Source organism: Papio anubis, chromosome 15, assembly GCF_008728515.1.
Source record: "Papio anubis isolate 15944 chromosome 15, Panubis1.0, whole genome shotgun sequence".
NCBI classification, from domain to species: Eukaryota; Metazoa; Chordata; class Mammalia; order Primates; family Cercopithecidae; genus Papio; species Papio anubis.
The window spans coordinates 21288268-21316244 of record NC_044990.1 but is presented as its reverse complement, the minus strand read 5'-3'; the positions used below and the strand labels follow the sequence as shown (position 1 = coordinate 21316244).

General features: G+C 40.7%; 1 protein-coding gene across 15 annotated transcripts in view; it reads left to right on the top strand.

Annotated features, from left to right (window-relative positions):
• EPSTI1 (epithelial stromal interaction 1) overlaps window positions 1–27977 on the top strand; it is a 308217-nt gene that overhangs the window by 109507 nt on the left and 170733 nt on the right. For 3 of the 15 annotated variants that reach the window (XM_031655821.1, XM_031655820.1, XM_031655818.1), the window contains one exon: window positions 1195–3582. The exons of the other annotated variants lie outside the window; for them this stretch is intronic. In XM_031655821.1, the coding sequence (XP_031511681.1) occupies window positions 1195–1203 (9 nt within the window). In that variant the 3' untranslated portion in view covers window positions 1204–3582. Of the gene's footprint in view, window positions 1–1194; window positions 3583–27977 lie in introns of those variants that run through there. 15 annotated transcript variants of the gene reach the window in all.

Genomic DNA, 27977 nt, shown 5'->3' with positions numbered 1-27977 from the left:
TTTATTTAGGACATGTTTTGCTAATAACAAGTGGACGCAATTAATGTATAGATTAACAACTTATATTAATATATTATAATTATTATTAAATTAAGGATATGTCACCATTTAAAGACTGATAGATGAGGACTGAGCTTCTCCAAGGAATGAAAGAGGAAAGTTATGCCTCAATTTACAGAGGCTTGAAGGAAATAGCAGAACCAGTAAAAAGTCAGAGCCAGAGAAAAAAAGGAGGAAGGCAGAAATTATGATAAAACCAAGCCATGTAAAGAAGCAGCGGCTTCTTGAAATGTCATATAGACACTTAAGCAGTAGGCCCCCAGTAAGTGTGTATGTTAGGTGGACTGATTTTTATTTTTTAATCATTGTTACTTTAAATCAGATTTCTCATATTTCTTTACATATACATTTATTCTTCAATAATTGCTTTTATATGTAAAAAAATACATTTCGATTTTTCTAGGGTCCTCTATTAGTTTTTTTGAGGCACCTAAGATGGGTCACTTAAAAAAATCCGTTTAAATGATATTTCCTCTGATACAGAAGGTGAGGCTCTTTGGGATGCTCTGGAAACTCTTAATCCTATGTCTTCAAGGGTTAAGCATTTCCTATGACCAATGAGGCAGCCTGAGATTTTAATTTCCCCAAGTGTTAGAAGAAACAGCAATAGTGTGTATTCCATACATAACGTGGCCCAGCACTGCGGAAGGCTTGATGGAGGTCTCTTGACCCTTGTACATGGTGTGAGTGGAGACTCATTAGTCTATCTCCCTACCTCAAGGTCCTCTTAGAAGTCACCTTTCTCCTGCATAACACAGCGTAACCCTACTTGAGACATTTCCATTTAAATTGCTCTGTTCCACATGTGTTCTTCCTGTCCTGGCTGTAACTGTGGAGGTGGGTGACAACATTTTCGAACTATATTATTTGTGACCTCTGTGAGTCTAAGAACACAGCCAATAAGACATCACTTGACAAACCATTACATTATTGACCAAGACTATTTTGGGAATCAAATGCAATGTGACTTGAAAGAAAATAGTTTCGATGGTCATTTCAGTTGTTAATTTTTAAAAATGGTCGTTTTAGCTTGATGCAGTAAGAGCGTTCTTTGCAGGAACTTCATTTTTGACTACAAAGGCTTTGACTTTTATTTTGCTGCTTGTGGTTATTTTCGTTTTCTTTTTCTTCCAGGGTATATGAGAAAATATTGACTCCTATCTGGCCTTCATCAACTGACCTCGAAAAGCCTCATGAGATGCTTTTTCTTAAAGTGATTTTGTTCAGCTTCACTGTTTTTACCTTGATTTCAACTGCCCACACACTTGACCGTGCAGTCAGGAGTGACTGGCTTCTCCCTGTCCTCATTTATGCGTGTTTGGAGGAGCTGATTACTGAACTCATGTAATCTCTACTGCCAGGGAAATGCTACATTATTTTTCTAATTGGAAGTATAATTAATGTTGGTAAGGTAGAAAAAGAGGAAGTCGCTTGATGCTTTCAGGTTAATCAGAGCTATGGGTGCTACAGGCTTGTCTTTTTTTTTTTTTTTTTAGCAGCAGTTTATTTATAGCTCATTTCTGGACTTTCAAAGTCTCTGTTTCCAGAACCCCTTACATTTTCTGCCCCATGAATTCTTTTTTTTCTTTATGAAATTTTTTTTTCTTTTTTATTATACTTTAAGTTGTAGGGTACATGTGCACAACGTGCAGGTTTATTACATATGTGTACATGTGCCGTGTTGGTGTGCTGCACCCATTAACTCGTCACTTACATTAGGTATATCTCCTAATGGTATCCCCATTGCTCGCATTAGGCTTGTCTTTCTAAGTGACACATTCTTATCTGATTCTCAGATCAGGTTTTGGAAAGCTTTGGGGGTCTTTTTAGATTTTAATCCCTACTTTCTTAATCTGCGGTACAAATATGCACAAAAGAAAAAATGTCTTATATTCTTTTAAACAAATTTATAAATAAATTTTGAACTACTCTTGTACAAATCGGTCATTTTTATTTTTAATGAAAAGTTATTGGGGTTTTCTCTCTTGAAGGGCCTCATTTTAATTCCCCTTTCCCGGTCATATAGATGAAATATAGTACTGTCATGACTGTTGGCTCTTGTTTTGGTCTTGACTTACTAATAGTGTTACCGTGATTTTCAGAGGGGGCAGTTTATCTCCAGAAAGGCCAATGTTTGTACACAAGTCAGCTAGACACAAATATAGACATCATATGTGGTTTGTAGGTGTTTCAGAAATTTGTTTTTTCTTTGCTCTGTGCAACCTATTTCCTACTGCTAGTTAGTTCGCTTTCTTATTCACTTCTGTGACCTTGAACTAGTTCACAGACCCTAGAGTGTAAGAGTATTGATTTTCTATGCTGTGCACTCTAGCTCAGTCCCTCTGTCCCCATCCCCCAGCCACCACATTGTATAGCGAAAGCATTGTATTCAATCCTAGAATAAAGGTAAACACAACAAATCATCTTTGCAGCTGGACAACTAATAATACTTTGCGGCATTAAGAGATCTTCTGTGTTACCAATCACTCTGTTGAAATGAACTTTCCAAATCTCTTTATTCAGGAAAACATGGGGATTTGAAATTCTTGGGCCAAAATACATCACTGAGGGGTTCACAGAGCTGGGCAAGGGTGCGCTAGGAAAGCGCCACATTGATGGGTGGGAAGTGACAGAGAACAGATGGCGTCAGGCAATGTCTCTGGAGTAAATAATGCAGATATTCTTGGTTGCGTCTCCTCTGCCAGATGAAGCTGTGTTCATGCTGTTGACACTAATATAAAATGTTTGGTCCATTTGAAATCCTTGTCATTGCCTTATATGGGGGAAACTCAATCCCCTAGCCCGTGTTGGAAACATCACCGAACTGATTGTAAATGTGCGGCTGTAGCAGACATTTTACTGTGGTGGCGTGCAGCCATTTTGGCCCTACACCTGCCGGCCTGGCTACCTTATGGTTGTGTTCTGATTTTTGTGTCTATGCTCGGTGTGCCTCACTTGCTGCATTTTCCAGCATGCAACCAGGAGTTGATGTAGGAAAAAGGGATGCTTTCTTACTTTGGAAGCTCTCAGGGAAGTTGGTGTCAGTTTCTCCTCCACTGCCTGACCTACCCCCCACTCCCAAAGATTTTGTGCAAATGTGTAGTTCTATCTTTTAAAAATTGTGCAGATATGGAAACTTGTGACTTCATGACCAAAACTATCTAGAATATGTGTGGGGGTGTAAGCATCTTTCTTGATCAATTATCTATGTAGGCAGAGGTAACCAGGAAAAAGCAAGAGTTGCTGCCTAAGGGAGCCCACCACTTTACTTTTCACATTTAATCTGCCATGTTGAATCAGCTGGAATAAAACCTGACTCGTAGATAACTCTGGACAGGAAATCCCAAAGTTCCACCATTTCTATACTTAATTTTAACGTCTCCTTTTTTTTTTTTTTTTGTAGAAAATAAAAACAAGAAACAGATCATTCCAATGTAGGGTGTGTGTTATAGAAACCTTAGGCAATGCAGATGTGTAATAAAATATTTAATAAACTTTTAAACACTTTTGTGTTTGGATTTACCACTTTTTCCTTCATGGTTTGTTCTTGGTATTATGTTGATAGATCTTAAAATGTGCAAAGCAACAACCTCTACCCAGTGGCCTATTTTAACAAAATAAACAATTTCCTCTACTACTGGGCTTAGTTATATTATAGTAGATAGGCAGATAGAAGCAGGCCAGGAGAGACCCCCCCCCCCCACCAGGAATGTCAGGCAACCATCAGGTGATGGTCAGCCAAGTGTTTTTTGTTGTTTCTTTTCTTTTGAGACAGAGTCTCACTCTGTTGCCCAGACTGGAGTGCAGTGGCACGACCTCGGCTCACTGCAGCCTCTGCCGCCCGGGTTCAAGAGGTTCTCCTGCCTCAGCCTCCCAAGTAGCTGGGATTACAGGCACCCGCCCACCAGCACGCCCGGCTCATTTTTGTATTTTCAGTAGAGACAGGGTTTTGCCATGTTGGCCAGGCTGGTCTCAAACTCCTGACCTCAGGTGATCCGCCCACCTCAGCATCCCAAAGTGCTAGGATTAGAGGTATGAGCCACTGCACCCGGCCGGTCAGCCAGTTGTTAAGCTGACTCTCTAAAATAATAATTGGTTGCAGCCCATGCCAGGGAAAGGCAGTCTCCCAATAGATAGGAACACCTGAAACTGGTGGTCAGCAGCTTCTGATAAGATCTCAGAATTTGGGCGAGAAAGCTCAAGCATGTGCATTAAGAGTCAAAAAGGCAAAGTTTAACTGATACGTGACCTTCCAGGAACATTCAACTGGTAAGGGAAGAACGCCTCAAGTAAGTATATGCATGACTCCAGTAAACACGTTGGGCTTGCGGTGCCTCCCAAGTGCTGGCTGGCCACTGCGCATGCAGACAGCCCACCCCAGGGAAATCGTTGACCCCAGAAGACTGCCAACATATAAAACCTCAAGTCAAAGGCCAAACCATGCACCCGATCTCCCAAGTTGCTCACTTGGCCTTCTTCCAAGTGTACGTGACTTCCTTTCATTCTTGCTCTAATTTTTTTTTTTGAGACGGAGTTTCGCTCTTGTTACCCAGGCTAGAGTACAATGGCTCGATCTCGGCTCACCCGATCTCGGCTCACCCAACCTCTGCCTCCCGGGTTCAACTGATTCTCCTGCTTCAGCCTCCCGAGTAGCTGGGATTACAGGCATGTGCCACCATGCCCGGCTAATTTTGTATTTTTAGTAGAGACGGGGTTTCTGCATGTTGGTCAGGCTGGTCTGGAACTCCTGACCTCAGGTGATCCACCCGCCTCGGCCTCCCAAAGTGCTGGGATTACAGGCATGAGCCACCGCGCCAGGCCTCTAATACTTTTTAATCAACTCTCACTCCTGCTTTAAAACTTGTCTCAGTCTCTCTGCCTTATGCCCCTTGGTTGAATTTCTTCTGAGGAGGCAAGAATTGAGGTTGGGGCAGACCAGTACGGATTCACTGCTGCTAACAGTTGTAGATAATACAGGTCAGGAGATCTTATTCCATTCACAGGATAGGCCTGAGAACTCACATTTTTTGTACATGTTTTGTATGTTTTCACACTAGAGACATTTCTTGTGGTCCCTAGATACTTTATGTTCAAAGGAAACGTTGCATTTTTTTCTTTAGATTGATTTTTTAAAAATCAAGAAGGCCACATATTTAATTTTGAGATTTGGTTGTCTTTCAGAAAGTATCTTTAGAAAAATTACGTTGTAGTTATAGTAAATGTAGACATATTTTGAAGTAAAATCCTTGACATTTATAAAGCCGAAAATTTCAAGTTAAAATTCAAATTTCTGTGATAACTCTGGCTAAAAACTTCTAATTTTTAAAAACATGTAAGCATAAAAACAGTGCCTACAAGCTCAATTTTAAATTTCAGGGTATTAAGCAGATAGGTTGTAATTAGCTGGACTTGTTTGTCCAGCTATGAGAGGACGTGTTTGGAAGTGTGGCTGCCAGAGGAAGGAAAAGGAATTGTGTTAGAACTATCAGCAGGTTGAAGAAAATAGAAAGTTGTGGGCTCTTCTTTTTTAATAACTCAGTGGACTAGCACATCTAGAAACTAGCGCCGTGCTGATGTGCATGAAATAATATTGGAGTGAGGTATAATAAAATTTATATATGGAGAAAGAATATGCCTCTCCAGTTACCATGAGGATTGCAGAGAGAATAAATACATATTAGGCATTCCTTTAAGGAAGGGGCTCTGATTTGGAATTCCTCCCTCTCTTTAAAAATGTTCCCTTGTTTAACAATAGAGTTTAAAAAGGATCACAGAGGATTATTATTTTTTTCTGCTTACAGAATTACATGCTCAAAAGTGAAGTTTTTTTTTTTTTTTTTTAAGGCCTATAAAGGCATATGGGAGAAGCATTTTCCTGACATTTATTGCCATGTTATTGTGCCATCTGCTGGGACAGAGGCTACAGGGAGAGCTGCACTGCAATGCACCTCCCCTAGGAAGCTGATTTATTACAACCCCTTTGCTTTGCTGCTCAGCTGCAGGGCATGTGCTCCGAGCAGTCCTTCTCACCGTCCCTGGAGGACACTGACCACAGCTGAGCTGAAGGAATCATCGTCAGTCATCGGGGGGTGACATTTCGTTCTCTACAAAATGTTACACCAGTGACCACCACCAGATTATGAACTGATTAGAAATTTCTATGTTTTAGAAAGCATAGTTGAGCTAAAATGAGTAGAAATTGTGCTTTAGTATAGAGAGAGCAGAAACTGATGGGAGAGGGATATTTGAAATTGGACATTGTAAATTTAAAAAAATCAGAAATCAACATTTAAATATATGTCTAGAGTTTGTTTTAAATGTGGCACAATGAAGACACAAAGTTAAGTGGTACAGGTCCTGTCCTCAGGCAATGGAGCGGTCGGAATAGGCTAGGTTATGGTGACTACAAAAAGCAGCCCCCACTTCTCCTTGGATTAGCAACACTTGTTTCTTGCCCATGCTGCACTTCATGCACAGGTCAGCAGAAGCCTCTGCTCACCTTAGTCAGTCAAGGACTGAGAAAGGCTCTGTTTGTTCTTATGCTTTCCATACACCAAGAGGAAGAGATAGTGGCAGTATTCTGTGCAAGGCAATGAAATGCTTTCTCCAGGAAATGACACATGCTACTTCGGTTCACATGTCATTGGCCAGAACAAATCATGTGGCTATTCCTAATTTTAAAAGTGTGGGAAAGAAAATCCTACAATTTTCTGCAATGTACAAAGGAGGAAGAGAACAAGAACATTTGTAAATAACCCTAATTATCCCCACAAGGAACACACTCTGCAGTTGAAGAAGAAAGACACAGATATATGAAAGCTTAGGATCAAAGACACAAAGAAATTCAAAACAATAGCAAAAAGCCAGTTCAATTCAAACTCTAGTAAGGAACTAATATAGGCCAGGCACTGTGCTAGGCATGGAGACTACAACATTGTACAAACCAGCCACTAAAGAACTCTAGTATGAGTTAGTCACACACACACACAGAGAGAGAGAGAGAGTGTGTGTGGGAAAAATGAGATAGAAACTATGCAAAGCAATGAGACAAGAAACATAACACAAACAGCTTTTGGTACCATATCAAGTAGCTTGAACTTTTAAAACGTTATAAGCGGGGCATGGACCTGATTAGATTTAGCTTTTTATTTTAAATAAATCATGAGTGGACCCAAGAAAGATAGGTTTGAGGGAGGAAAGCCCAGAAGCAGGGCAATCTGCTAGAAGGCTGGAGGTGATTACATCAGTTCAAGGTGACCCATGATGAGAGTCCTGAGCTACAGCCGTGAGAGTATGGATGAGGACAAAAGAATGAGCATGTGGAATTCTCAGGATATTAAAAAACGGGGGACTTTGTGAATGACTAGATATAGATGGAGACTGACGAATCGAAGATGAGTTTCGTATTTCTAGCCTGTGTAAATACATTGATGGTGATGTAGCCATAAAGACAAAACGTGTAGTATTTCCGAGGAAGGGAGATTTGGTGTGGTCAATAAAGAGTTTCAAAGACTATAGAATAAAATTCCATGAGCTCAGGGACATTGTTTTGTTCAATGCTGTATGCCCAGTTTCGTGAACGGTGCCTAGCACGTAGCAGTGATTCAATAAGTATTTGGTAAATGAATGGATTTGATAAAAGAGGAAATTTTTTACAGATGGAAAGAAATAAGTATGGTGGTGGTTGGTGAAGGATTGGGTGCAGGGACATTTAAAGCAAGCCACAGTGGTGCGGTGATGGTGGTGAGCATGTGTTTAGGGGACATTGAGGAGGGAGAATATAGAGGCTAGAGTAACTCCATCTTGTATACTAATCTGATATGTTGACTTCTGATTAATCCCAGTTCTGAAAATGCCTCTAAAATTTCTATTTTATCTACTGTTAAGAGTGTGTAATTACCAATAATTGCTGCCCTTAAGTCAAAATAACCTTGATGTTATCGTGAACACATACATCTTCCCCTTAGGCAAATTCCCTGTGATTTGTAAGCCCTGGGTCTGTGGGGTAACAGTGTAGTGTAGGGATCCACCATTCGCAGCCACTTGAGATATGGCTTCTCTTCATAAATCCCTATTAAGTATTTCATTCTGAGAATCTGGATTTGTCAGCTTCTTCAGCTCCTCACCTTTCTTGGCCTTTGGGAGTAGGTTCTTATAGGCCTGCTCACCTCAGAACACACACACACACACACACACACAGAGAGAGACAGAAAGAGAGAGAGAGAGAGGGAGAGAGAGAGAGAAGACTAGTGTGGTTGCTGCTCGGAAGTGGGAGACAAGATATAGGAGAGGAGAAACACCCTGGAACAGAACTTCTCTCAATGTTTTGGAATTTGTCCCAGTTAATTGGCCAACCCCAGGTGTGGTAATCGAGGATAAAAAGATTCCTGGGATAAGGATATCATATTAAGCTAATCAGTTATGAATAACCCCAAGCCCCGCCAACAGCAGCTGCTGATGCAAACCAAAGGGCTGGCTTTGCCCCTTTACAGGCAAAAAGGGAGTTGGCAATGCCTGTCCTTTAATCCCTGCAGATGGTTAGCAATGCCATGAGCCATAGCATTTTGGAAAAGGGGAACCACTGGGTTTCTGGAAGATATGAGAATGTAGCTCTGCCACTCACTAATGTTGAAACCTTGGACAAACCTCTTATCTCCACATTACTTCATAGGATAGGTGGTAGACAAACTGATGGGATAAGTGCTCTTAAAAGGTAAATGTGAATGCAAGGTAGGAGAGTAGCAGGGAAATGCTATATTATTTTTAAATGAAAAGATACTTTCTCAACTCCTGTCTTCATTACTAAAAATGTTGGTCCTTCTTTCTTCCTACCTTATCACCATTTTCTAGATCACCTGGCCATGTATACGTGCAGGCCTCGACAGTCGTCCTCTCTTCTCGTAATTATCCCTGCATAATTGATTGGCAGGGATGATCAATTCTACCACCACAATATCTTTAGCAATTTTCCCTTTTATTTCAAGTTTACTACCATCCTCTTTAATTGGTTTCTTGAGATGTTTTACAGAGACCATTGTCAGAAAAAACCATTGGGTCTTTTTGCCTCCTGCACTTCACTTCTATGGTACAAAGGAATCTTTTGAGGAAGTGCGTGTGTCTTTTTAAGGTTTGTGCTAGCCAAGCAGGGAGAAGGCTTGGAATGCTAAGATAGGTACTCAACAATTGGAGAAGGCAGGTTTTAATGAATTCAAGAAAAGATTGTTTTAATTCTATTTCTCAAGAGGAAACTCAAAAGAATTGGTAAGCTTTCAAAATTATAATTCTATCTTTGCAATCACACATGTTGTTCATGCTGCAGACAAAAGGAAAAGACATTCAGAGCCAAGGTGGCTGCACACTCCCACTGAGAAACTCGGAGTTTTAAAAAGACGTGCCAAAAAGTGGAAAGAGGCACGCTGCCAAAGATTATGTGAAAGAAAGGCAAGGACCAGTAATAGATCAGAAGGACCAAAGACCAGAGTGAGCTGAGGCTTAGAGAAAAGAAAAAGTAAAGATAACGGAGAGCTCTTAAATTTAGAGCAAGAATAAGGGAGGAAGAGGCTCGCTGCCTGAGGCCAGTGGTGTGATGTTGATGGATGATGTGAAGAAAACAGAACTCCTTTCCTCCCATTTAGTCCTGTCTTCTCTGTCAAGGAGAGTGATCTTTGGACTGAATAGGGTAGAATGAACATTGTTAAGAGAAAATTGAAGCCCAAGATGGGTGTAGAGATTATGCGAGAGCATGCATCCGCTGTAAATGAGCCGAAAGTTCTGGCTCTGAATGAATTACAGTGCAGAGCTCTGAAAAACGTGCGAATGAATTCTCTCTACTTAAGAGGGGGGAGCTTCGGAGGTGGAGAAGGAGAGAGAAGTGAAACCTTCCTTGCAAAAATTGTTAACAGTGAGAAAATTATGGCAGTGAAAGAGATCTGATTTAACCAACCCCCATCTTGCCTTTAGCCTTCAAACTGCCCTTAATTATTCCTGGGCTTGGGTCTACCTAGCTTTGGGAGACATTTAGTTTATAGGTTAAATGATAATACCTTCCTTGCAAACTTAACCACCTTTGTAAAGCTAATGAGAGACTACCAGGCTAGGAGGAGGATAGGAGCCTGAATTCTGCTAAGGTGTAGACATAAACGATTGCCAGCATTATTCCAGAGGTCACAGGGTATGCAACTTCCCAATTACTCCTGCAGACAACATCACTATTGTAGAACCTAAGATTGGCTTTTGAGATGTCTTTTCAAGTGTTATGCATGTCTGACACTGTTGGTTCCACCTGGACCCACTAATTGCTCCTGTGGCCCCACCCAGAAGCGACTCAGTGCATGAGGACCATTTCCCACACTTTTATGATTGTACCCCCAACCAATCAGCAGCAAGCACCCATTGCCTAACTGTGCCCCCATCTCTTTATCCTTGAAAAACCCTAGCCTTTGAATTTCCAAGGAGACTGATTTGAGTAATAATAAATTCCTGTGTCCTGTTTAGCTGGCTCTACATGTGTAAAATTCTTTCTCTATTGCAGTTCCCCTGCCTTCATAAATCAGCTCTATCTGGGCAGTAGACAAGAAGAACCCACTAGGCAATTACAAAAGCAGGCCAACTGGAGATAAGCCAAGCCCATGACCCGGGAATTGTAGAATCCAGTTTTGGAAAGGACCCTAGATATCTACTTCAACCATTACCCAATGCATAACTAAATGTACATGTAGAGATGGTTTACAAAGAGTCAATGATTCTTATGATAGGCCCAGCTTATCTGTCTGGTATTTGATTATCTTCCCTTAATGTTTAGTTCTTAATGTGGAGATCATTTTACAGTTGTCAAAATCATCTTTCTCCTTCCTTCCTTCCTTTCTTCCTTTCTTCCTTCCTTCCTTCCTTTTCTCTTTTCTTTCTTTCCTTTTCTTTCCTTCTTTCCACAGACATTTGTTGAGTGCACACTATATTGGTGTTGTGTAGGAAAATAAGACAGCTCTTGCCCTTAGGTGTTTATAGTTAATTACAGGGAAAACCATCTGATTTTAGTTTTTACTTTTTCAACATGTAGTGATTAAGTGCAGAAAGAGCAAATAAAAATATAAGATGAGAAGCTTAAATCTTCCTGTCAAAAATGAGTGAAGAAATTTCTCCACTCCTTTTTTCTGTTTCAGAATGGTTTCCCTGCCCTTTTCTATGTAAGTGAATCCTTTTAGTGGCTAAATAAACCTCTGGGCTACCTCACAATCTGGAGTGTTTCCTCAAGGACCTGGGTGTCATCCCTTCTAAATGTAATCATCAAGGAAGCTGAGGCTTTAGCTTCTGGTTTCCTAAGAGGAGAGGGGTCTAACTTCAGTTGTTGTCTGACTCCAAATTGCAAAGCCTAACTAATGGTAGTGGGTTGTATCCACTTAGCTATACAAGAGTGAGAATTCTTTCTGGTCTTTGCCATTTCTTTAGCAGATTGCCTGTAATGTGCATCACTTTCTGGTTTAATGCTTATTTAATAATAAAACTGTTTTCCTTTTACCTTTGTAGAAAGCCTTTCTGGGTTAAGGGGACATTTCGTTTTTAGTTATCTTCCCCAGGAGTGCTCACTATGTGCCAGGCACTCCTCCAGGCACCAGAGATACAGCATTAAAAAAGACAGAAGCTGCCCTTATGAAGCTCATATTCTAGGACAGATAGACACAAAACAATAAGAATAATATCTAAGGAAATCATGCAGGCAGCATATTAGAAGGCGTAGGTGCAGTAAGCCATGTGTAAACAATTGAGTATGATGAGCTGTGTAAGGAACACTGGGAGTTCAAAGGAGAGAGAGGTAAGTTATCCCGGGGCAGTTGAGGACTTGATGCTTGAGCTGAATCTTGAAAGATAAATGATTTTGAAAATAGCTCGTTGCTTTGGGGGAGGAGTGGAGCTGGTATTCCGGAAAGTGGAAGATATTTGATCAAAGAAATGTACATGACAGCAGAGTACATTAGGGGAAGTCTGCATAATCAACATCTCATTTGATACCATCAACAACCAGAGGCAGAGATTTTTTTATTGTTCTTCCTTTTTCTGTCTTCTTTTTCCTCCTCTCCTGCTCCTTCTCCTACTCTTCTTGTAATGATTCATACTGTTGATGCATACTGAGTTTACTATCTGCTAAAATCTTTAAACTTTTTCACACACATTGTTCCTGAGTCATATCACCCTAATCTGTATTTGCTGGCATACGTTTTATCCTCAGTAACCTTGTATGAGTTTATGTGTGTGTATGTGTTGTGTATTGAAGAAGAGTTGAAATGACTGAAGTAGCTGGGCTGAATTAAACAAAACTCTGGAAGTGATGACAGTCATCTCCCATACTTAAAGGTCTATCATGGGGAAGAGAAATCCATTTTTTTCTATGTGACTGTTAGAACTAGAGGGTGATACTTTAGGGATATAGATTTCTACTCTATGCCAAGAAAAGCTTATAGAAGTTGATTTCAGAATTGACCAGGTACGTCTCTCAAGAAATCCCTTGGGGAGAGGGTGAGGTCTTGGAAAAAATACAGACTCCTGGGCCCCATCCTTGACTTACATCACAAATCTTGTTACCAGGGACCAGGAATTTGCATAACAGGCCCTCGAGGAAATCCCCAGGTACACTGACACATTTGGAAACTTCAAGAGAATTAACATACCTTTTTTTGAGAGCCCTTTCAACCTGGGGAAACTTTGATCCTATGAGACCCTAGAAAGGGGAACCACAGAACATTCATTTTCTTTGGGGTGTGGTGAGTCTGATGACTGTATAACTAGTATGATTATTAAGAACTGAAACTAAAATCCTAAGCCCCCCCCCCCCCGTCGATTGAACAGGCTGCCTCTTGGCCAAGAGGACCCCAGAGAAACCTTTTAAAAACTGAGTTTCTGGCCATCACAGGACAAGAGGTCAGACTCACCTCTTTATCTTCCCTCCCTTTTGTGGTTTAGACATAACATCTTACCAGCATTTAATGTTAAAATAGAGATCACGAGACTGTCAGAACAGACTCTTTGTTCACAATGAGATACCACATTATAAACAGGACCGAAGGCCATGGTTAAGTCATGGACTCCTACAGTTAAAGAAGAAACTATATTCCAATTGCCACAAGGTTTTTCTTTTTCTCTAGCAGCTAAACAGGCACTGGCTTTGAGATAAGCAATATTAAAAAATTGCAGCTCATCCACCAGCAGAGCTGACTGAGGCCCCCTGCTCCACAAGCCAGAACTACAGCTTTGATTGAATGAAAGACTGGTTTCAGTATCTTTCTTCTGATAAGAGACCACCTACAGATGGACTAGTTCTGGCCGGGTTACAGATGCTGTGCATTTGAGTGCCTTCCTTTCCCTGCGTCACCTTTTGACACATAGGGCTTATTGTAATATATTTCAATGTTAAGTCTCCACCCAGAGGAAACATGAGATGCATGTAACATGCATGTTTATTCAGTATGCATGCCTTGTTCCCCCTTCATGAATATCTGGATGAAAGACTGTATATCTGCTCCTATAACCTGTTGAATATATACATATATTTGGCCAACGTGTTCAACAACATGTATGTCTTATCCTTCCCTCCCTCAGACTACCTGCTAACTGACAGAGGCCTCTCACAGAAGCTACAGTTCTCAGCCTGTCAGAATGGCCACACTGCAGGCTGTGACTCTTTATAACAAATAAAGTCTCCTTTCTCAATTTGTGATTTTTAAGTTGATACCATAGAATTCATCTTTCAAATCAGGACACTTTTAAGAGTGAAAGGAAGTGCTAAAAATCCTGGTATCTTTTTTGAAATATTTATTTACTAATTGATAAATACATTTTTATTGTATTGATGGATCTGCCAAATGATTATATTTAAACACTATTTCAAAAACATTTTTTTCTAGAAAGTAGAATAACATATATCTGTGTACACCAAAGAAAACTTTTGAAACTTCTTTACATATATTAAAAAGTAGAACTTTTAAAATAATGTAATCAGAATAATTACCCCTTTAGTCATTTTTTAAAAACACATTTGTCTCGAATACCATGTCATTCTATTTTTCTAAAGAATGTTTTCTTTTCCTTATATGGTCTTGCTATGTTAAAATTTTAAATAAAATTGTCCAATATTTTCTTCAAATTTGCATTTAATGACTAATACATTTGAAAGGAACCTTCTCTGTAGACCACATCAAGATTGAGAATACACTCTCTTTAACGTACTTTATTTGTTTAGTTTCTTCACATTTGGTGGGGATACCCTTTGGTGTCTTCTTGTTTTTAAGATTTGCTACTAATAATCCCAATTGTCTAAACATGTGGAAAGCTGAAGTTTTTCGAAATTCCATTCATTGAAAATGTTGATAAAAGATTTCTAACTGATTTGGACAAATTCAGCCCAGATTTAGAGAGCTAAGTTTTAAAAAGAATTCAACAAAAAGATACTTAGATTGATTTACAAATTATTTCTGCAAAGGCTCAAATATTTCTGAAATTCTCCTTATGGCAGACAGCAAAGAGAGAAAAACACATGATACTGCCTTATATTTAAAATCATATTTTTGCAAAAACTATAGATATTTTAAGTGTATGCGTATATATATTATTGATAAATTCTTAGTGACTACTACCATTTTGATTGGTAGATTATCACTACTTGTTTGAGTACAAGTACCAATCATGTTGCACAACATCTAATTCCAAGTACATTTCTGCTCCATAACTCTTTAGAAAAAACATGCTTTTACAATGACACTGTGCTATACCAAAATTTGTACTTAATTACAATGCAAAGATAACTTTAGTTTGAAATTTTAAAAACAATTTATGATAGCACTGATTCATTTAACTGGATTTACAATGACATCTCACTCTAGTAATGTCAGATGTTTTTACCATCAGCAAAATAAAATTCCAAATGTTTTACTTTGATACCATGAATTGGATGAAAAAAAAGGAATCATTGTTGAAAGTAACTGTTTTCCAATTTGAAGCATCTGACTCCATTTCTATAAAAGTGGCATCATTTAATTGTTTGAAACTTCTTTTCTGTCGTTGGATCCGGCACCTTACCATCTATCGCTTTGCAGGGGAGGAGACCTGCTTTTCCTCTCTACAGCTTACGTTCATGGCCGAGGCCCCTATAACAAAAGACAGATGAACCAGAGGAAAGCTTACATGTTTATTTAACATACATTTTACATGAAATAGGAGCTTTCGTAAGCAAATAAATACCTGAAGAAACAGTTAAACTTGTGTATTTTTTAAACCTGTGTATTTTTATGCTGGTTTTGATGAAGAGAGGAGACTCGTAGATAAATAGGGTGAAGAGTATGACATAATCATTATAAACTGGGGAAACTTAGCAAGGCCGGTTTGTTCAGTTTCCCGTCTGTGACCTTTTGTTTTCAGAGATAAGGATGTTCCTTTCTTCCTGGCATAGGGAGGGCACGTCTTACATGAAAGTCTATGACCTCTTTCAGGGGAAGGTCAGAAAATATTTCCTAGGTTTTATGAACCACTTCAGGGAAGAAGGCTGGGGGAAAGTCAGAGACACCTTCCTGCTCCTGCTGTTTTCCTCAGATTTCTTCAGTTTAAAATATTCAGTATGCCAAGGAGCCATAGTTTGGAGTAGTATGCCCTGAACCCCATCAACTTCACTTTTTGTATGTGTACAAGAGACACAGAGTGCAGATTTAGAGAGGCAGTCATTTGATCCAAATGAAAAGCCATGCTTCACAGGATACTTTGCTTGTCTGCACGTGTCAAGTCCTCGCGTTCATGCACGGTATTTGAGAGTAGATACTAATACTTCAGCAGATTCCTGTCTTCTATTTTTCATGTGGTCAGTGATGTCATATGGCCCCCAGGGTAAGTGTTGACAAACATTTTGGAATTTATAGGTTTGTCATTAACATTCTCATGAACAAAGTATTTGATTGTCCGTTACACATTTCCTTTCACTTTTTGAGCCCATTAATGCCAAAACGTTTTTTGCAAAGTTAAAACGTGTTACCAAATAACATTATTTAATAGTTGTCGATTTATACAGCATACCATTAATGTTAAAACTGCTGTTGCAAGAGCATTTAGACTCTTTTTCATATGCTATGTGGGAGGAATGCTCGACCTCTGTTTCCCATAAATATTGTATACATACCTAGACTAAAATATCCTGTGTTTTCCACTGATAGCACTGAATGGCAGCCTGCTGTCTTCAGGCATCTCAAATTGAAGTCACTACAGTTGACTGGTACATCAAGGGACGAGCAGGGGCCACAGCACCAAATCTTCTCTCCCCATTATCCCAGATAAAAAGAGTGTGCTGCCTGTAGCTGCTAGCACACTTTCTCTGCGAAGGGAGCACCCCATAAGCTGTCCTGGAAAAGAAAGTGTTAGTTAAGTTGTGTTGCAGGTTGGATTTTCTGGAGGCAGATGCTGAGAAGTTTGGGACCCAAGAGGTTTCTTTGGCACCAATACCTGGGGAAGAGAAGAAGCAGGGTTGGGCAGCGAAAGATGTCCAGGGGTGATATAGGCATGACAAAGTCTTGGCCAGAGGCTGTCTCTGTACCGCCCACAGTGGGGTATGTGCCGTGCAGTGACACGATGATAGCTCACTGCAACCTTGGCCTCCCAGGCTCAGGTGATCCTCCGGCCTCAGCCTCCTCCTCAAGTCCTCCTCTGAAGAGGTAGCTGGACATCACATTGTTGTCTACCACATAGTATGTCTAGATAAGGTTGGGAAAAGTGAGGTCGGTTATCCCTGGGCATCCTCTGGTTTAACAAGAGTGGGAACTCAGTTGACTGCTCTTGTTTCATATACCACTAGACAAGTTCACAGCAGAAAGTGAAAGCACCACCAGGAACAATGACTCATGCCTGTATTTCTAGTATTTAGGGAGAGGGAGGCAGGAGGATCGCTTGAGACCAAGAGCTTGAGACCAGCCTGGGCAACATAGCAAGATCCTGTCTCTACAAAAATTTAAAAAATTAGCCAGGTGTAGTGGTGCACACCTATGGTGCCATCTACTCAGGAGGTTGAGGGAGGAGGATCACTTAACCCAGGAGGCCAAGGCTGCAGTGAGCTGTGACCACACCAATGCACTTCAGCCTGGGCAACAGATGGACAGCCTGTCTCAAAAAAAAAAAAAAAAAAAAAAAAGTGAAGGCACCAAGTGGCAATTATCACAGGCTGTGGCCTACTCAGGAAGCAGACTTGGAGATGGAGAGTGGTGGACAGGAGGTTTGTTAGGGAGTGGTCTTGGGAATACCACCTCTGGAAGGGGAAGGGAAGAAGGATGGGGCAGGAAGAGAAGTTGGCTTATGCATTAGTCAGGGTTTGCTAGAGGGACAGAATGAATAGGATAGATGTATATATGAAGGGGAGTTTATTAGGGAGAATGAACTCACAAGATCAAAAGGTGAAGTCCCACAATAGGCTGTCTGCAAGCTGAGGAGCAAAGAAGCCAGTTCAAGTCCCCAAACCTCAAAAGTATGGAAGTCGACAATGTAACCTTCAGTCTGTGGCCGAAGGCTCGAGAGTCCCTGGCAAACCGCTGGTCTAAGTCCAAGAGTCCAAAAGCTGAAGAGCTTGGAGTCTGATATTCAAGGGCAGGAAGCGTCTTTCTCATGAGAGAAAGATGAAGGCCAGAAGACTCAGCAAGTCTGCTCTTTCCACCTTTTTTGGCCTGCTTTATTCTAGCAGCTGATTAGATGGTGCCCACCCGGATTGAGGGTGGGTCTGCCTCTCGCAGTCCGCTGACTCACATGTTGATCTCCTTTGACAACACCCTCCCAGACACACCTGGGAACAATACTTTGCATCCTTCAATTCAATCAAGCTGACACTCGATATTAACCATCACAGCCTATGATTCAGCCTCAACAGAGACCAACCACATGGCCAGCTCTAGACACACTAGGGGCCAGACTTTTATACCTCCCTACAAACCAGTTCTTGGGTGTGGGCGCCCTGGGAAGAGGGCATGGTGGTGGGTGAGATGACACTCTTCATTTGAGGCAATTCCGATGAGGGCTGACAGCTGGGGCTCTCTGCCAGAAGCCGTAGCTGCAGCTGGTGGACTAGTCCTTCAGTCTTGAGCAGACTCTGGAATGACATCACAGCATCCGCCCCAGAAGTCTGCTGAGCCCATCCTGGCTAACTGTACTGCGACTATTAACCATCATACTTTCCTTTACAAATCTCGGACAAATGCTGAAAGAGCTAAGATACTGAGACGGAAAGTGTAAGCCGGGACTGTCCTAAGTGAATCAGGAAAAAGTTACCCTGTCTACAGTGAAGTTAAGGGAGAAAGAACAACTTATATTGAACAGCCTTGAAGGTAAGTTGCTGGTCCAGAAACCTTTTGAGCTAATTTACTTGGTTTCACTTGGGTTTCACCCAGATGCAAAAGGATTTACGTTGATTATTTAATCCTTTCTGTCTGTGGTGTAGCATGGCCGTGCTTTTGCATGTTGCAGCATTTTCTTTCATTTTCAGCAACCCCTTCTCTCCATTTAATCACTGTGTCTGCTGCCCTGTCCTAATCACTCAACAGGCCCCCCCTCTGGCATCCCAGGCACTCTGGCTGCGTGTCCTGTGCATGATTATTTGGCCCTCAACCCGAACTCCACTCCACTCTCCCTTAGGCTGTGAGCAGAGGATTTTTTTTCCGCAATTGTAAAACATAGAAACTCATCCCCACCAATCCTTTCAAAGAGCCCAGGGAGTCCGAGCTGTTCCAAATGAGAAGCTTCTGCTACAATAGCACGGCCAGAGACTCTGGCTACCAGAGGGACGCTGGTGCATTTCATTTCATGTTGAACTCCAACCAGGGTCTCTCGAAGGTTAAAATGCCTTTACTTAGCTCTCAATCACTGTCGCACCTGGTCTGGTACACAGTGCTGTAAAATTAGGAGGGAAGAAGAGAGCAGGAGAAGCCCTGGATTTGACATCAGGAGACGTGGGGTCCAGCCCCGTCCAGCCCCGTCCAGCCCCGTCCAGCCCCGTCCAGCCCCTGGCACTCAGGTTCGCCATGGATCAGGTCTTATTCAGGTTATCATTCCCACTGCCTAGGAAAGTGTCTGGTTGAGTGGGTGCTAAGAAAAAATATTTTCCTTTCTCCCGGGACATGGCTTGCATAAGGAATGAAGAAAATGAGTGTGTGTAGGGGGAAACGCTAAGGAGCTAGAAAAGTTTTTCATTCCATGATGCAGTGCTCCTTTCTCTAACCCCACCACCCAAAGCACAAGACCCTTTCCCTGACTTTGTATCTTACCACGAAGTTCAGCAACCCACTGAAAAGATCCTTATTAAAATTTTATTTATTAATTTTCTTTTTTAAGAATAGAGACAGAATCTCACTATGTTGCCCAGGTTGGTCTTGAACTTTTAGCCCCAAGTGATCCTCCCACCTCGGCCTCCCAAAGCACTGGGATTACAGGTATGAGCCACTGAGCCTGGCCAAGTGAAAAGATCTTAAGGCTCCCAACATCACATATCTCTCCTGGGGGGTGGTGGGAGGATTTTATTTGGACTTGTTTGGATATGTGTTCACCCTTGGACCAAACCTTATGTCCAGGATTGCAGAATACTGTGATTAGGCAGACCTAAATACTGTAGTGTTTTTTTTTTTTTTTTGGAGACAGAGTCTTGTTCTCTCTCCCAGTCTGGAGTGCAGTGGTGATCTCGGCTCACTGCAAGCTCCGCCTCCCAGGTTCACGCCATTCTTCTGCCTCAGCCTCCTGAGTAGCTGGGACTACAGGTGCCTGCCACCACGCCTGGCTAATTTTTTGTATTTTTAGTATAGACAGGGTTTCACTGTGTTAGCCAGGATAGTCTCGATCTCCTGACCTCGTGATCCACCTACCTCGGCCTGCCAAAGTGCTGGGATTATAGGCATGAGCTACTGTGCTCAGCGGTGTACTGTACTGTTTATTTTCACTATTCTCTACTTCTTCCTATTGTGTTGAATACATGTTGAATGTTTTCTTCTATTTTTCCCCTTCCTTAATCCCCCTTGCCTATTTCATATTTGTTTGTATTGGATTGCATTGCATTTTGTGTTACTTCCTCAAATACGTCTTGTAGTTTACTGATTTTCTTTTTTTTTTTTTTGACTGAATTAATTTTATTTTATTTTATTTATTATTATTATTATACTTTAAGTTCTAGGGTACATGTGCATAACGTGCAGGCTTGTTACATATGTATACTTGTGCCATGTTGCTGTGCTGCACCCATCAACTCGTCAGCACCCAACCACTCGTCATTTACATCAGGTATAACTCCCAATGCAATCCCTCCCCCCTCCCCCCTCGCCATAATAGGCCCCAGTGTGTGATGTCCCCCTTCCCGAGTCCAAGTGATCTCATTGTTCAGTTCCCACCTATGAGTGAGAACATGCGGTGTTTGGTTTTCTGTTCTTGTGATAGTTTGCTAAGAATGATGGTTTCCAGCTGCATCCATGTCCCTACAAAGGACACAAACTCATCCTTTTTTATGGCTGCATAGTATTCCATGGTGTATATGTGCCACATTTTCTTAATCCAGTCTGTCACTGATGGACATTTGGGTTGATTCCAAGTCTTTGCTATTGTGAATAGTGCCGCAATGAACATACGTGTGCATGTGTCTTTAGAGCAGCATGATTTATAATCCTCTGGGTATATCCCCAGTAATGGGATGGCTGGGTCATATGGTACATCTAGTTCTAGATCCTTGAGGAATCGCCATACTGTTTTCCATAATGGTTTTCTCTAGAGCTGGTTTTCATCTGCTACTTAACCTACTCATTGAATTTTTACATTTTAATGATAGTTTTAATGTTAATTACCTACAGTCACATGTTTTGTTTTTATTTGTGACTTGCCTCTCCTTTATTCATAGCCCAGCTCTTTCATTTTAGTTTCCATACTTATTTGATAATCTCTTTCAGATTGTTTGATCAGCTACTTTGGAATTCAGTGTTGCACCTCCCGATTGTTGTGTCTGCTGATTCTCCGCCAAGTGGTTTCATTTCTTGTGCTGTTTGTAGTTTTTGCTGTTAGCTCCTGCTAAACTGGGGTTGTTTTCCTATGTAAATCATGCCCTCCCTCATGGCTCAATTTTGCATTTGCTTTTGCAAGTAAATTTTAGGGTTTCTCTACTGCAGGAGCAGTTTTTAGAATATTCTCTTGGTTTGAGTTTGTTAAACGGGTTAGACTTTGTAACTTCTGATACCGTATCTGGCTGTGGGCTTTCAATTTCACAGGAGATTTTGTTTTCCATTCAGATTCCCTGTGATTCCTTTTCCCTTCCCTCAGCTGGTGGGTAGAGTGTTTACAGTTGTCTTTATCCAGACAGAGCAGTCCTTTGAGGAACCTCTCTCTAGACGGTTTTCCAGCTTCTGATTTCCAGCTTCTTGCCTCTCAGTGCCCCAGACCCACGTCTCCTTTGCTTGCATTGCTTACGTATGGTGTAAATCCCATTCAGAGCTGATATCCTACTCATACCCTCTGAGATTCTTCTCTCATCAGTTGTGAGAATTACCAGTCTTGTTTTGAGTTTTTTTTAATTCTGATTTCTCAAAGATTTCCTCCTTTCCTCTCTTTCCTTTTATTTTCTTCTTCCTTCCTTCTTCTGAGTGTAGAATTTTATTCTATATTATTGCTCCATACCTTAACCCAGCATTCCTATGTGTTTTCAATAGGATCAATAGTATCTGAGTGTAGTGGTGATGTTGGCAGAAGGATGTAAATTAATTTTGTTCATGTTGCCCAAGGATCTTGAATGATCTTTGAAGAATGAAATAAATCGTATCACTCTGCAGGTTAAATCATTTCAATGACTTGCTATTGCACTTAAACTCCAAACTCCTTTTGGCTTTGTATGTCTTATACAAGTTGACCCTATCTCCCCATCTAACCAGGGCTTAAGCTTTTCCCTGCATCATTCAAACTGCCTTCTTTCTTGCTTTAGAGTCATTGTTCTAGCTGTTCCTTCTGCCTGAAATGGTCCCTCGATCTTTGCATGGACATGTGCATTCTGACATCCAGAACACAGAATTGTCACCTTCTGTATTACTCCGTTTTCATGCTGCTGATAAAGACTGGGTAATTTATACAGGAAAAAGGTTTAATGAACTCACACTTCCACATGGCTGGGGAGGCCTCACAATAATGGTGAAAGGCAAGAAGGAGCAAGTCACGTCTTACATGGATGACAGCAGGCAAAGAGGGAACATGTACAGGGAAACTCCACCTTATAAAGTCATCAGATCTCATGAGACTTATTCACTACCATGAGAACAGCAAGGGAAAGACCTGCCCCCTTGATTCAATTACCTCTCACCGGGTCCCCCCCACTACACCTGGGAACTCAAGATGAGCTTCAGGTGGGGACACAGCCAAATCCTATCACCTTCCCAAAAAGGGTTTTCCTGATCACCCTGTCACTCCCTCTCATAACACCCTCACAACATGTCACAGTCTACATGACACATATCACTATGTTAATTATACTTTTAATTTGTGTTTTTACTTGTTTATTTCAGAGGCCAGGCTAACAGGGATTGTTGATGGGGAAATAAATGATCAAGGATGAATCGTAGATCTGGGGCTTGAGCAAGTGAGTGGATGCTTGTAAGAGAAATAGGTGTAAGATGGAAATCAAGAGTTCTGTTTTGAAAATATTTATGTTTAAGATTTTTATTCTTTATCCTAATGAATAAATCAAGTAAGGATATTTAAGTCTGGAACTCAAGCAGAAGTCAGAGAGATATAAGCTGAAGTGTCATCTGCATAGAGATAATATTTAAAGCCACACTAGTAGATGGTAGCACCCAGGGGAAGAGGAAAATGTTGTTAGAAAAGACAAGGCAGGCAGGGCACAGGGGCTCACGCCTGTAATCCCAGCACTTTGGGAGGCTGAGGTGGGTGGATCATGAGGTCAGGAGATCGAGACCATCCTGGCTAACACGGTGAAACACTGTCTCTACTAAAAATACAAAAAATTAGCTGGGCATGGTGGTGGGTGCCTGTAGTCCTAGCTACTCAGGAGGCAGAGGCAGGAGAATGCTGTGAACCCAGGAAGGCAGAGCTTGCAGTGAGCTGAGATTGCCCTACTGCACTCCAGCCTGGGTGACAGAGCAAGACTCCATCTCAAAAAAAAAAAAAAAAAAAAAAAGAAAGAAAAAGAAAAGACAAAACAAGGCAATACATCTTGTGAAACAATCTCCAATGTGGCATAGTCAGAGCTACAGGATAATGCCACTGAATGAATACATGTACAATGACGGAAGGGTTTTACATGAAGAAATTAAGCAACATTATCAGAAATTTACCTAATTACCTTAACTTTTGCTTTTGCCGGTCAGAGGTTCGATGCATGGAGACTCTAGTGATGGGTGCTATGGATTTGCACAAGATAATGTAAATAAAATTTATTGGTTCTCTCTCTAACCTTACTTGACCTGCCCAAACAAACATACAAAGTGATTTCATACATATTAGTTCTTTCTTTCTTGTCCATGGGAGCAAGTGTGGTGGGTTCTGACACAGATGACACATGGATATTATCTAATAAAAATAGCTGTGATCTAAATCTCTGAGAAGCTTTATCTTGTAAATAGCCTTGGAGGCTACTGAGAATAGACCAGAAAAGAATTTTTTCCCTTCTCATTTTGGGAAGACAACTCATAGAATTGGGAAGCTTCTTTATCCTTCAGAGGAACAGGGCAACATTGCCAAATCTCTTCAGATGATTTAGTCCAAGGTGGGAATTATGCTCTGATGTTTTGAGATATACGAAAAGGTTGAAAAACAGTCAGTTGTGGTTCTGGTAATAGAATGAACAGGCTCTCTGTCTGCTCTGGCTTCCTCCAGCTACAGATCACCATCTCATGTTTAAATCTAACTTACTTACTGCTCTCATTGTCTCCCAGACTTATTTAGGCTATAAAAGGTTTGCCTAGAGATGTGGATTGTTTACGTGGAGTGTGAGATGCAACTGTACAATATATCCATGGCTTTGCTTTACGATTTCAGTCAAAACAAAATTAAAGGCTCATTATCACCCGTGCTCAGGAAGCAATGGGGAATATTTTAAATTTCACATTTTCATTGGTCTTTCATCAAGAACAGGACTAAAGTTCCAAATGAGATGCATTTTCTATAATGCATGTGGTGCCTTATCTTGAAATAGCTGTTGTCTTTGTCATTCTGATTTGCTTAGCAGACAGTTGGAAATTAAACAATAAAAAATAAGTTTCTGTACATGACATTTCATTTTCGGACAACCGGCAAGCCAAATTCCCAGGCATTGAGATTAGTCTATTCATCTCCACAGGTGTCCACAAATGAAATGAAATGTCACCTAAAGCAGTAGGCACACTTCATTGCTATTACACCCCAAAGTTTCCTCCAGTAAAATATTTTATTAAAATTAAATGAAAAAGCAAAACCTGTGCAATGGTTGTTCAAGCAGCTTTAATGAGCTTTAGAATGGAGCACACCCCCGACAATTCTTCCATGGGTATTTTACTATGCACAGGAAAACTGTTCAAAGAATATTATACTCTACCATTCTTTCCTCATCTTCTTGGCTATGTGTTGAATCAATTAAATTGCAACTTATAAATTACTGGTTACAATATCTAAGAAAATAGCTTTTGTTTCTATTTAGAGGTACAGTATGTACTCCCTGAAAATGTTTGCCGTCTCACTGAATCATTTTCTCCTTTCTCATCACCTAGTTGTTTATTTAGCAAAGATTTATTTATGTGCCATGCTAGTTTGTTCATAGGGTAACAATTGTGAGCAAGATAATAGAGGTCTCTGGGCCCTTATGAAGTTTATAAGTTGGTCAAATAGACAACAGCAAAAACAACAAGAACATCATCTTGTCATCTCTATTAAGTATTTTCTATGTTGCCAGATACTGTTCTAGGTGAAGTCATGTATTCAATTGCCTAATTATTATGATAAGATAATCATTACACAGATGCAGGAAGGTCCTAGGAGAAAGATTCCATTATTACCCCCATTGTCTGGAAAAGAAAACAGAGGCAGAGGGAAATTTTAAGTAATTTGCTCCAGGGCATGTAGCTAGGAAGTAGAACTAACAATGCTAACAATAAAATGATGCATGTTATGATACAGGAAGTTCAGGATGTTGTAAGAACATGAAGTAGAGGCTCTTGACCCCAGTACCTGAGCCAGCTTGGTCTGCTGTAACAAAATTTCATAGACTGAGTGGCTTAAACTACAGACCTTTATTTTCTCAGAGTTCTGAAGGGTGCAAAGTCCAAGATCAAGGTCCAGCAGTGTTCACTTTGGGATAAGGACTCTTTTCCTGTCTTACAGACAGCTGCCTTTTAGTTATTGCTCACATAGTGAGGAGAGAGAGAGAGAATGAGCTCTTTGGTGTCTTTTCTAATAAGAGCACTAATCCCAGCATGAGAGCCCCAGCTTCATGACCTCATCCAACCCTGATTACCTCCCAAAGGCCACACCTCCAAATACCAGCACCTGGAAGAGTAGGGCTTCAGCATATGAATTTCATGTATACAATTCAGTCCATAGCAACTGGCTTTGTAATTTTTCCAGGTCAGAACTTTCCATAAATCAGAAATCATATTTAGCAGCCATGAATGAGACTGTTTTATTTTATTCTGAGATAGGGTCTTGCTTTGTCACCCACGATAGAGTGCAGTGGTACGATCACGGCTCACTGTAACCTCCAGCTCCTGAACTCAAGAGATCCTCCTGCCTCAGCCCCTTTAGTAGCTAGGACGGCAGGCTCAGGCCACCAGGCCTCGCTAATTAAAAAAAATTTTTTTGGAGATGAGGTCTCGCTATGTTGCATAGGCTGGTCTTGAAGTCCTTGCCTCAAGTGATCCTCCCATCTTGGCCTCCCAAAGTGCTGAGATTATAGGCATGAGCCACCATGCCTGGCCTTGAATGAGACTATTTTTAAACACATATACCTCTGCTAAATTCCAGCATTATTATAACTGAATTCTATGTAACCATTAGCTTTTTAAGTTCTTTAAGCTTTGATTTTCCCGTCTACAAGCTGGGAGGAGGGTTGTTTTGCTGTCAAACTCATGCATATATAGCATTTCTATATGTGAATGGTGTATATTTCTATGTGCTGATATATCTATATGTGAACAGTGAGATGTGTGTGGGTGTGTGTGTGCACACGTGCGCATGGGGGCAGGCAGCAACCTTTCTGACACTTTTACATGTATAGCGCTTCTTAGTTTACCTCTTTGTAGAGTACATGTGATGATCATGACAGCTGAGATGTTATTTTTATTCTCATTTTACATATGGAGGCCAGGAGGTCAAGTTTCTTTCTCAAAGTCATGCAATTGGTGTGTGGTTGAGCCGAGGTGTGTGGTTGAGCCGAGGTATGACCTAAACCTCCTCTGACTCCTGGGTTAGTGCTTTTCTTCTGTCCCATGGCTGCCTCAAGCTGGTGAGCATTCTGCCTGCTACTTGGGCTCTGACAAAGACATTCATTCTCTGTGGTATACTCAGCTGACATTTCATTTTGTTTCCTTGCTATCCATGCTAACTCACCGCGGTGGTGAGTGTTGCAGTGCATTTTTGAAGTATCGATTTCCAGTCAGCCCCTGTCCCAAAGACCCCACCACACACCCAATTCTATTTGCTTCACTTCAGCTCACCGCTCGCTGCTACCTGAGAGCTTCTAGTGTGTTATCACTCTGCTTATGGGTAGACCGGCAGAAATGGACTGCAGTTACCAGGCTTCAGTGCTAGGAAACCAGCACTGTTTCTGTTTCAGAAATGTGGACAGATTTTGCAATTTTTTAAAGATTAAAAACAATCTTCTTTATATATGTAGAAATACAGATCTTTTGATTATTTTATATAAATCCATACATTGGGGCACATCATCCTACCTTTTAAAAATGAAATCTTTTTAAAAATTTGCCCTTACTTAATCTTTCCCTATCCATATCATTCTCCACCCCCAGCTAGTCTATATTTACAGTGTAGCATGGGCTCTTCCAAATAATTCTCAGTGCTCATAAAATCATATGTAAACATTCATGTATGTGTATGTCTAAACATCTACCTAAAAGTAAATGTACATGTGTATTTTACAAAACCAGGTCACTGTTTACGAAAATGGATTCATACTACTGTTGTGTATCCTTTACTTCTTATTATTCAATATTTTAAGGCAAATCCCAGACTTTATGTTGTTTATATCCAGTAAACACTTAAGTATTCATCACTAACAGATAGGTATTTTTGAGAATGTAACCGATTATACTAATATCACCTATAACAAAATTTATAATAGTTATTTAAAATCACCCAATACCCAGTTCATGTTCAAATATCCCTGATTGCCTCAAAAACATCTTTTTACAGTTGGTTTGTTTGAATGAGGATTCAAATGCCAAACACTGCATTTGCCTGATATGTCTCTAAAATTTACAATGATTTTCCCTTCCCCTTCTCTGTTAATGCTTCTATTTGTTGAAGAAACAAGGTTATTTTCCATGTAGAATTTCCCACCTTCTAGATTTGTCTTATTTCATTCTCATGGTGTCACTTAACACCTACCCTGTGCTTCCTTTACATACTTAGTTGAATATAGAGGATTGACTAGATTTCCGGCTCAATTCATTTGGCTAGAATACTTAATAGTTGGTACTGTGTACTTTCTATTGCATCACAGAGGTGTGGAATAGGAGGAATACAACATTGGCCAGCCCACTTTAAGTGATGCTAAAATTGGTCAGTGGGGTCAAGTGTGGTCAGCTTTATCTTTCCAGTATAAACTTCCTCATCAACCCTGACTTAACGGTTTTAGCATTCAGTAATGAACATTACCTACATTCATTATTTCACTCAGAGTTGTAAAATGATAATTTTTTAAATCTATTAATCTTTCTGCCTTTATT